Genomic DNA, 11476 nt, shown 5'->3' with positions numbered 1-11476 from the left:
AGACGCACATTGTTAAAATGACGAACCAGTCCAAAATTACAATTCTTTTGATTAACTTGCGGGGGTTTTTTTTGTAGATGTGTCTCTATAATATAAAGAACATTACTCAGTTGCGCGAAGATATGAAGTTTATCTTCTCGTGTTGAAAATATTTTCACTCATTCGCTTCACTCACTTGTGATATACCGTATATCAAACCTCATATCTTCACGCAACTATGTAATATCCTATTTATAGCATGTGTTCATTAAAATAAAGTGTTACCTGAAATCTAGCTGCAGCTTATACACGCGTGATAGAAAGGCACAGCCGTGTGTTCTGAACACATTATTAACATGCTTAACAAGGCATCATTTAACTCCATGCAAGACATATTTTTCATTGTAAAAGGCCATTCACAAATAGCTATGGAAATCCAAAATAGAGTACATTATTTTTTCTTTTTTTTTACATAATGTTTGAAATAATAATTTAATTAAAAATTTTTTATAAAATTTGTGAAATTGTATGATGTCACCTTTCCGGCTGAGCAGCATTTTCTATTCTTTCAAATGCAACTGCAAGTAAACTCTGATAAAGCTTTGATTCTGGTAAACAGTCTGGGAAAAAATAATAATAAATCACTCAATCTACTGAGAAAGACATGGAGAAGATCACAAACCAATGCCCCAAAGTAGGTGTAAGATAGTAGAGAATATAAAGAAGAAAGAATGCTATAACCTCTTTTGTCAATGGTATGGGTGATGCCCATTTTATGTATATTATCGGCCAAAACTCTGGAAGTAAGCAGTGAATTTCTGAAGTTTCAAAATATTTAATAAAAATGGATCTACCTTTTTAACAACCAAAAATTAAAGGTATTACTGTAGCATCTAGTCAAAGAAAGACTGGCTTTCTCACCAACTGGGGTCCTTATAGGAAATAAAAGTACAGTAATATTAACTTATAAAGGCTTTTTATGCTGTATCAGGAAAATATTGAAGCTAATTAACAATTATTCCATGAAATCGAGTCGTACATGACCTGATAGCCGACGAGGCGTGTAGTATCAAGTCAGCTATAAGCCGTGTATGATGAGATTGAGTGGAATAACTGTTTTATTCTATCCACATTCACTGGATTTTGAGGAACAGAGCATTTTTATTTTTTGCAAATTCAATAAATAAAAACTTTATACGGGCGGCACGGTGGTGTAGTGGTTAGCGCTGTCGCCTCACAGCAAGAAGGTCCTGGGTTCGAGCCCCGGGGCCGGCGAGGGCCTTTCTGTGTGGAGTTTGCATGTTCTACCCGTATCTGCGTGGGTTTCCTCTGGGTGCTCTGGTTTCCCCCACAGTCCAAAGACATGCAGGTTAGGTTAACTAGTGACTCTAAATTGACCGTAGGTGTGAATGTGAATGGTTGTCTATGTGTCAGCCCTGTGATGACCTGGCGACTTGTCCAGGGTGTACCCCGCCTTTCGCCCGTAGTCAGCTGGGATAGGCTCCAGCTTGCCTGCGACCCTGTAGAAGGATAAAGCGGCTAGAGATAATGAGATGAGATGAGACGTTCTTACCATCAAATACTTTCATTCCATATTTTCTTGCTTTTTTATATATTTTTGGGGTTTTGTTTTCGAATAGAGTTTTTATTTCGTCCTCGGTTGGTTCAGCAACACGCTCCGCCATTTTGTTTTTCTCTACTCACGGTATATGAGCCGATAGTAGTAGAGTAGCCAATCAGAACATGCAATTGCTCATATCCAGTGAATGTGGATAGAATAAATAAGACTATTTCTGATTATTTTTAATGCAAAACCAAAATGAAGAATCAGCTGATCGTAACAAATGCAGCCATTCAGTCAAAGCCACATTAAAACCATATTACCACTATTATAAAATTACAATACGAAAATGATATTTTATAAAACTTTTATATATGTTTTTCTTACTTTTAGCCTGTAGTATAATTTTGCAAAGCCGATGCAAAATTGATTTGTAGTTGACTTACAACTGATTTAAATACTGGACCTCAGTGCTGGACCATAACGTTGTTCAGGTGCACATCCAATTAGTTTCTTCAGTAAGGTTTAACTTTTACAACATTCCTCAGAACTCATTGCCAACCCAACAGAATTGCCTTCAGGAGAAAATGATTAACTGAAAAGCAGCATGCTAGACTGCCAAGCAGATTTCCAGTTCCAGTAATGCACATTGTTACAGGTAAAAAGTGTTCATTAAAAAAAAAAAAAGTCAAGTGCTGCCACTGCCACAAGCTGCCATAAGAAAAAACTGTGTATTGGCTAGAGCGTGAGATGGCTTTTTGTTCCTCCTGCAAAATCTTTATTTAGAATTGGGATCTATAATTGGACAAAAAAATAAAAAAATATCGAAATAATGCAGAAATGGATGACTCACGTTACACTGGCCTTTGGTGTCCCACCCATTTCATGGAAAACAGGACAATAACTGCTGACATATGTGCAAACAATGTACTAAATACTGTTCTTGCTAAAAAATAATTGTTCGAATGATATCGTCAGAGTGATTATGTTTCAAAATAAAGCTGCTCCTTATTTCTTATTTCCTAGCCAGGTTAGCTTTGTGTGCCTATGGTGTAGGAGAAGAGCAGCATAAGTAACTAAATGGTCTTATGTCTGGTCAACTTGTAAAAAATATTTGGCCCTTTATAAATACTGGAAAAAAAAAAAGACTGAAAAAAAGTTTTTTCAAAGAAAAAAGTAAGAACGCCATTTTAACACCGTTAGAACACTTGCAAATGCCAGCTGTAAACTAAAACAAAATCTTGTTACTTATTATTACAGTCACATATATACAAATTCAAATGTAGAACAGTTTAATGAGAAAATGGGATTAATTAATGCCATTTTCTAGTCCAAAAAAACCACAAATATCAGTACAAAAATATATCATACAAAAATGTCTTACTTTTAAAAACATTAACATCAAACTTAGCTCCCATGTAAAATGTGCAAATGCAGGAGATAGCACATGTCCTTTGCTATCTGGCTATGTTTTCTGGAGAGAGCATTTTAATAAGCCGCTGTCTGTGTCCATTATGGTAATTAAACACTGCACCCTCAACTCTCTGGCCAGCCAGTGAGGCACCATGACATTTCACATGACATTATCACCATGTTGGACAGCTGTCATGTACAGGGTCCTGAGTCAAGTAGGATGCTTTATGAACAGTAGAAAACCTGACAAGGTTAAATTCTAAGCTCAGTCTCCTCATTGTGCTCTACAGAGTGTTCATTTGTATTGATACTGGAGCCAGATGGGCCTTGGGTAACTCCAAATGGTGTGATGGCTGGAGAACGGGCTGCGAGCGGGGATAGGGACGGTGAAAAACTGGGTGACATGGCTACTGAAGAGACCGAGCCATCATGGCTGATCGGTGATCGTTTTAAGGTGGACACGTGGGGAAGAGTTCGTCCAACAGCCGGTTTTGGAAGGACAGTTTTAGCCCCAGGATGAGCTACTGATGTGATAAGAGGAGGGGGGTCAATTCGAGGCTTGGGGTCTGCTTTTGCTTTGGGCTGAAAGGGTCGGCGTGGGTTAACTGGGGCATTCTCATCCTTTAACCGAGCGATTTCTGTAAATACATTAGCCAGCGGCTGGAACTGAGGGCACCAGTTAAGGAGGTAGTCCCAGTTGTAGCTGCCTCTCAGTTCCTCATCACTAGCCACTATTGCTGTGAGAGAACCATCCACTATGGGTTTCCCATCCTCTGGAAATGTATAGTCTTTAGACTGGGAGATGCTAAGCCCTCTTCCTACCCCAAGGTATCCCCCACAGTCATCCCGATACACTGCTGTCTGGCCTGACAAGAGACTTCCACTTAGGCTTCCCATCTTTTTCCCTTTAAGCCATTGGTTTATGTCCATTCCAGGCTCACCAGAGATGTCCGAGAGCTGATCAGCATCTTGCTGGATCCCAGAGTCAGGTCCACGGGCAGCTATATGTTCCTGCATGGAAGATGAAATACTAGAAACTCGTGGATACTCATTGATCATACGGATCTCATCATCCTCTGCTGCTTCTGCCTCTGCTGAGCCTCTTCCACTAGAGTGAGAAGGATCCAGCGACCCTCCTCGAGTGTATGGTCCTCCTCCACCTGCACTCTGGTCTTCAGCATATCCAGGTAGAGCTTGGTGATAAAGTTTTTCACTTCCATGGACTTTGGGTTCATCAAGAGTATGTAGTACTGTACCAGGGGTCAACACTCTAGCTCGAGTATCCTGGTACTTCTTCCTTCGAGATCTCAGAAGGTAGAGCACCACAGCAATTATTATCAAGACCACTATAGCTGCCAAGGACGCAGCAATGACACTAGCTAGCAAAAGGTTCATGTCTGTAGTTAAACCAAAGGACGTGTGAGTGACATCAATGACAACCTGTGCAGTAGCTACACGGGAACTCTCCAACGGGCTATGCGCTATCACATCTAGAGTCATTTGTCGGGTCTCTCTTTTAGATCGACCGACGTGCCGGCCATAAGCATCCATCTTGAGGGAAATCACTCCTGTAGAGATGTTGACCTCAAAGTAGGGAGAGGTCTCAGCTAGACTGTACAGGACAATGCCATCTACACCTCCATCCTCATCTTTGGCAACCACTTGGCCAATGCTTTGCCCCTTCTTTGCTCCTTCAGGGATATGGAAAGCAATGTTTGAACTGGTAAAAACAGGGTCATACTCATCTTCTCCAGTCACATACACCTGAACCGTCACAGTTGCAGAGTAGTTTCCTGCATCCATTGCCACAGCAACAAAATGAAATGTGTTCATCTTCTCAAAATCAAAACTGAAGCGAGTTCGAATCTCACCAGAGGTCTGGTTGACCAGAAATGACTCTCTTCCATTCCCTGATTTATCCATTATGTAATATTTCAGCTGGCCAAATGCCCCAGCATCATGATCAATAGCGTGCAGGATGGTGACGAGGGTGTTCTGAGGCTGATTCTCTCGAATACTTGCCGTCAGCGTTTTAAGAGGAAAGAAAGGTCGATTGTCATTGATGTCCTTGATCTCTATCGTAACAGGAGCAAGAGCAAAGTGGCCCTGTCCATCTGAGGCTTGCACAATAAGTATGTGAGATGACTCTTGCTCATTGTCTAAAGACCTCCGCAAACGGAGAGCACCAGTCCACTGGTCTAATAAGAAGAGCTCACTTTCGTCTCCAGAGATGATCGAGTAGTGCACCTCTCCATTAGGTGTGGAGTCTGGGTCTAAAGCAGATACCTGAAGTATGTCTATTCCAGTCTCAGCACCTTCACTCAGGACAATGTTATACTCTGCCCTGCTGAAGGCTGGTGGGTTATCATTCGTATCCATTACTGTGATTACAACAGGGACACTTGAACTACGTTGGGGAATGCCACGGTCTGAAGCAACAATAGTGAGATTATAGGTATTCACAGCTTCAAAATCAAGCCTCTCAGCTAAGACTAGAGTGCCAACTATCTGAAATCCACGACCCTCGAGGAAGCGTATACTACTTTCAACTTGAAATGCATTGCCAGTGTTTCCACTGGCGATGCCAAAGTCAAATCCACAGTTGTCCCTAGACAAGTCTCCATCCACAGCCTCTAGTGTGAGGATGGTGGATCCAGGGGGCTTGTCTTCTGATACTGCAGCTCTGTACTCATTTTGGTGGAAAACAGGGGCGTTATCGTTGACATCTGACATATGGACTTGCACAGTGGTAAGACCAGTCAGTGATGGATTACCACCATCACAAGCCTCAATTACCACTAGGAAGGATGGACGTTCAGAATCAAACTCAGTGCTCTGTTTGATGAAGAGTGTGCCTGTATGGAAACAAAATATTACGTTTTAAACTAGCACCTGACTCGAACAACACGAAGTGCACAAACACTGACACAATTCTGGGGTTTATGAAGTCAAACAAATAAACACTCACCATTACTTGGGTCAATGTAGAACAGGTCTCTTTTTGACACAACTCTATATGTGACCTTCCCATTCTCTCCTGAATCTTGGTCAGTAGCAGTTACAGTAATGACAGAACTACCAGCTGGAGAATGCTCAGCAAGCGTCACCTGAGAAATCACACAAACAGATTTATTCTTGGCTGTTAAAACTACATGGACAAAAGTATCTTTTGGGTTCCCCTGGGAAATATGAAGATTTAACATGAAGAGTAGCCTGAAAGTTTGAGTAGTTTGAGAATAGAATTACTGAATACTGCATGTGATGGTAGAGTATTTGGTAGGGAACAATCAAATATGCCTTTTCCTTATCAGAGATTCTAATTGAGGTTCACAACCAAAATATATCATTTATCATTTATCCAGTGGACTGCACCTGGTAAAGGTCCTGTGTGAAGACTGGGGCATTATCATTCACATCCTCCACCAGTATTGTCAAATTGGCCTCACTCTGGTGCATAGAGTCAGATGTTCGGACAGTCACAGTGTACCACGTCCTCTCTTCATAGTCCAGTTGGTCGGTTAGGGAGACCCCTCCTCCATAGCGATGTATCCCAAACTTCCCTTGAGAGACCGTGTCCAGGTGCAGTGTATAAGACAGGGCGGGACCAGAGTCCACATCATTCCCGGTCACTTGGGTGATCACTGTCCCAATCAGTGTGTCTGGAAGGAGCAAAATGAAATTTAGATCCTGAAACTGATTTATAATGAGGTCACTAACAATAATACTGTATGTACATGAGTAGGCTATTACAGCTTTTCTGCCTTAGGCTGTCATGTCCATGTATTTGCTTTTAATTTTCAGAATCCCAGGAAAACATGATACTACATCCTTCTGACAGGATATGATCACCAAGATCTTTGGGGGAGAGGCGGTAATTGTAATTGAGTTGACCTTTCAGCTCTGTTAGCCTGGCTGTTTGCCCAATGCAGATCAGAGTGGCTAGATTTCACTGATAACATCAATGGTACTGAGTTCACCCAGCAGTCAACTCACTCTCAGGAACTCGCACTTCACGAGGAATCGGGATAGTGGGACGGTTGTCATTCTGATCCACTATGATAACTGTGAGAGTGGCAGATCCTGCTAATCGAGGGCTGCCCCTGTCAGTGGCCGTGATGACGAGCCTGAGGATGCAAAAAAAAAACCAACATTAATTATTTTGTTTACAAGGAGAACATTACTGCTACCAACATAAGTGAACACCAAAGGAGTTAATACTTTGTCTGTGTCCAGATTTCTCGGTCCATGATGGCGGCTGTCGAGATGCTTCCTGTGAGAGGGTCAATCTTGAACAGGCCGCTCATGGATGATGACCTGATGGAGTAGGTCACCTGTCCGTTCTGACCTTGGTCAAGGTCGTCTGCCAGAACCTGAGGAAATTACAAATTTGGAATGAAAATACAGGCGGATTTACAACAGCTGCTCCAACGTAATGTGAGACTGGGAGCAATATTAGGTTTGGAACGTGCCTTTTTTTGTTGGAAAAAAGAGGGAAATAAGTGAGGCTGTTAAGAACAGCTGAGACTATATTTTAATCACTGGTCATGAAAACATTGAAACGAAACCAATGGTCTAAAACAAATCCATCAAAAGGCATGGGGATTGCTCCACAACTTCACACATTGACCACTATGAAAATTCAACCATTATGAAAGAATTGGAAGCGAGTGACTGTACCTGAATGATGGGGTAATCATATCCCTGGGCCTCTCTAACATAAGCAATGTAATTGTGGAGCTGGAAGCGTGGCAGGTTGTCATTGACATCCTGCAGGATGAGGTTAACTGCCATGAAGGAGCTGGAGGATGCAGTTTCAGCTTTGATCACTAAGCGAAGTCGAGGAGTCTCCTCAAAATCCAGCCCTCTGGAGCTCTCCACCCATATCTCACCTAAATGTGCAGATGATGTACATTGGCGCTGTGTGTTGGTTGTGTTCCAAGTGTTCAAATTTACCAAGGTCTCCAGAATTCTCACTGCAAACTTACCTGTAGTGGAGCCAATGCTGAAAGATTGTAACTTGTTGCCACTGAAAATGCTATAGGTAATGCCACTTCGGGAGCCATCGGGATACTGGGCCTGAATCTGTACCACAGCAGTACCTTAAGCAAACCACAATGCGGATAAAATTACACCACTAGTACAATTTTAAATCAACGCTGTGCCAATATGTAACATATGGCATTTAAAACACATATTGTGATTTAAGTCTCTTGAATTTACAATAAGGGGTTAAAGCAGTGACATTTTGTCCAGATGGACCCATTATATGCTGTACACTACATGGCCAAAAGTTTGTGGACACCTGACCAGCACATATATTTTTGTTTTTAGAATGTATCCCACCACATTTAGTCCCCATTTGCTGTTATAATAACCTCCACTCTTCTGGGAAGGCTTTCCACTAGATTCTGGCTGTGGGAATTTGCCAATTCAGCCACAAGAGCAGTAGTGAGGTTAGACACTGATGTCAAGCGACCAGGCCTGGGGCGCAGTCGGCGTTCATCCCAAAGGTATTCAGTGAGGTTGAGGTCCACTCCATCCTTGGCAAATCGTGTCTTCATGGAGCTCTTATTATTACACTTAGTGGTCTAAAAAAGGGCACTGGAACAAGTGCTAATAGAGGCCCATTCGAATATGCATCATTCTGTCCCATGCTTGGAGCAGGAACAGGGGACAGGAGAGGTTATGACAGAGTTGCCATGTTTGAGCTTTTTTATTCCAAATTGAGGTAGTTTAAATATAATCTATAATCATCCATCCATCATCTGTAGCCGCTTATCCTGTCCTACAGGGTCGCAGGCAAGCTGGAGCCTATCCCAGCTGACTATGGGTGAAAGGCGGGGTACACCCTGGACAAGTCGCCAGGTCATCGCAGGGCTGACACATAGACACAGACAACCATTCACACTCACACGTACGGTCAATTTAGAGTCACCAGTTAACCTAACCTGCATGTCTTTGGACTGTGGGGGAAACCGGAGCACCCAGAGGAAACCCACACAGACATGGGGAGAGCATGCAAACTCCACACAGAAAGGCCCTTGCCGGCCACGAGGCTCGAACCCAGGACCTTCTTGCTGTGAGGCGACAGTGCTAACCACTACACCACCGTGCCGCCCTTATATAAAAAATCTACAAGCGGTTTACTTTGACACTGATGATTGCCCCATAGGATTACACTGTATAGCCATTTTGTGGTTGCCAGTTATAGTGTTTTGACCCTAAAGAAAAACAAACCCCAATCCCCCCACAAAAAAAATGCAAAAAAGCAACAAAATATGGAATAAAAAGTATGTGATGATAAGAATGCATCTTTTTTTATTTTTCAAGAATTATTATAGCATTTTTCACAAATTTGTTACTGTCATTTTGCTGGTTTGTTTACATTCCAAGCTGAAATTATTTTGTTGGATGTTTTGTATAAAGTTTTTATTTATCGAATTTGCAAGAAATAAAAATAAAAATGCTCTGTTTCTCAAAATCCAGTGAATGTGGATAGAATAAAACAATTATTCCACTCAATCTTGTCGTACATGGCTTACAGCCAACTCGCCACTACATGCCTCATCGGCTATCAGCTCATGTACGACTCAATTTCATGGAATAACTGTTAAATATATAAAAGAGAGTAATTATGTATTCTGGTTTCCTATGTTGAAGAAACACTTTGCAGCCATAAGGCACTCAAATGTAACACTGCTGTAGATTATAATTTGAAATGAAGTCCCTAACCTTTCTGAATGGATTTCTATAGTTTTTTGCTTCACAAAGCATGTGACTGAACAAACAGTGCTTAAAAAAGAACAGCAGGAATTGTGTACTTACATGCACGTCATGCACTTCCCAGAGCTGGTGTTGATTTAAATTTTGATTAAAGTCAACATGTAAATGTTCAATTAAATGTGTACCTAGTGGGCAGATGTTTAGGGGTTGTTTGTGGCACTGATATATTGCATTAAATAATTGATTGCATTAAATAATGTATTAGATATTATTTACAGTTCTATCAAATCATAGTACTTAAGTTCAGTTCTGCTATGTGCCAGAATTCCACTCTCAGATGTAAGTATCATACCTTTGGCTGCATTTTCTTGTAGGCTAACGTCCCTGGAGTTGCGGCTGAAGCGGATTCCATTGTAACTCTGTTCGCGAATGTAGACTACGACCACTCCCACTGAGGACTGTGGAGGGCTGCCTTGGTCCATGGCCTGGACTATGAGTGTCCTCTGGCTTTGCGTGAGGCCATGAAGTCTCTCAGTGGCCTGAATGTCCCCTGTCAATGAGTTTATGGTGAAGCCTTTTACAGGGCTGGCAAAACGATAGAAAACGGAACCATTAGCCCCGAAATCCTTGTCCTCAGCTCTCATGGTGGCCAGAACGCGATGATTGCTGAAGCTGCTGCTGGACACATTAATGATGAGGGGATCTGTGATGAAGAAGGGTGCGTTGTCGTTCACGTCGAGGATGTGAACAGTTATTTGAGCTGAGGAATTGCGAGGATTGCCAGCAGAAGAATCCATAGCAAACACCTGGAAGCTGTAGGATCCAACTTTCTCCCTGTCAAGTGTTGCAGCTGTGACGATGCGACCACTATGCTGGTCCACGATGAACATACCCCTGGATTCTTGGCTCAGGAAGTAGACCACTTGGCCATTGGAGCCTTCGTCCTTGTCGATGGCCGTCACCTCAAGAACAAACGTGCTTTCTGGGGCATCCTCGGCAATCTCGACAATGTAGCTGCTGCTGGCGAAAACAGGACTGTTGTCATTGAGGTCCAGGATGCTGATGTCCAGAGTGGCGGTGCTGCTCAGGGGAGGAGTGCCCAGGTCTTGAGCCTCCACAGTGAGGGTGTAGCGGGCTTTCTTCTCTCTGTCCAAAGCCCTGGAGGTGGACAGTAGACCAGATTTCTTGTCCAGGTGAAAGTCACCTGAAGGGTCCCCATCTTATGAAATAAATAAAACCAATGCAAATCATAAGGTATTCAATGAGGATAGTATTATTTAAATAGTAACTTGATATTAGTTTTATCAGTTCAGCTCAGACTATGAGCTTGTGAAGCCTTTTCTTTAAGATAAGAACACAAGAACTCTATCTACTTACATATACTAAACTAATGTCCAGCAAATCATGACATGCATGAAAACAAATATTATGGCCAACAAAACAACTGGACATAAACTGTGATGACAAAATGTTAATGACACATTTATGATTATGACTATGTCTATGTACAGTATATTATGATGCAGGCTCAAGGTAAATTTTACCCGAGGTGTTCTTGGTACAGTATATGGGAAGAATATCTTGAGCTGCATTTTAGAGTGAAATCCAAAGTACAACCCCAATTCCAAAAAAGTTGGGACGCTGTGTAAACTGTAAATAAAAACAGAATGTGATAATTTGCAAATCATGGAAACCCTATATTTCATTGAAAATAGTTTAAATCAAATGTTGAAACTGAGAAATTTTATTGCTTTTTGAAAAATATATGCTCATTTTGAATTTGATGTCAGCAACACGTTT

General features: G+C 41.9%; 1 protein-coding gene across 1 annotated transcript in view; it reads right to left on the bottom strand.

Annotated features, from left to right (window-relative positions):
* Window positions 1-2901: 2901 nt before the first annotated feature.
* The window catches only part of dchs1a (dachsous cadherin-related 1a), a 204711-nt gene continuing 196136 nt past the window's right edge, over window positions 2902-11476 (bottom strand). Inside the window, exons 13-20 of the mRNA XM_060897709.1 lie at window positions 10029-10895; window positions 7939-8052; window positions 7631-7842; window positions 7172-7323; window positions 6947-7077; window positions 6326-6612; window positions 5922-6060; window positions 2902-5808 (exon numbers count right to left, since the gene is read on the bottom strand). Coding sequence (XP_060753692.1) covers window positions 3206-5808; window positions 5922-6060; window positions 6326-6612; window positions 6947-7077; window positions 7172-7323; window positions 7631-7842; window positions 7939-8052; window positions 10029-10895 — 4505 coding nt within the window. The 3' untranslated portion in view covers window positions 2902-3205. The remainder of the gene's footprint in view (window positions 5809-5921; window positions 6061-6325; window positions 6613-6946; window positions 7078-7171; window positions 7324-7630; window positions 7843-7938; window positions 8053-10028; window positions 10896-11476) is intronic.

Source organism: Neoarius graeffei, chromosome 17, assembly GCF_027579695.1.
Source record: "Neoarius graeffei isolate fNeoGra1 chromosome 17, fNeoGra1.pri, whole genome shotgun sequence".
In the NCBI taxonomy this organism is placed as follows: Eukaryota; Metazoa; Chordata; class Actinopteri; order Siluriformes; family Ariidae; genus Neoarius; species Neoarius graeffei.
Note: the sequence above shows the minus strand (reverse complement) of the source record. Positions and strands in the feature narration are given on the sequence as shown.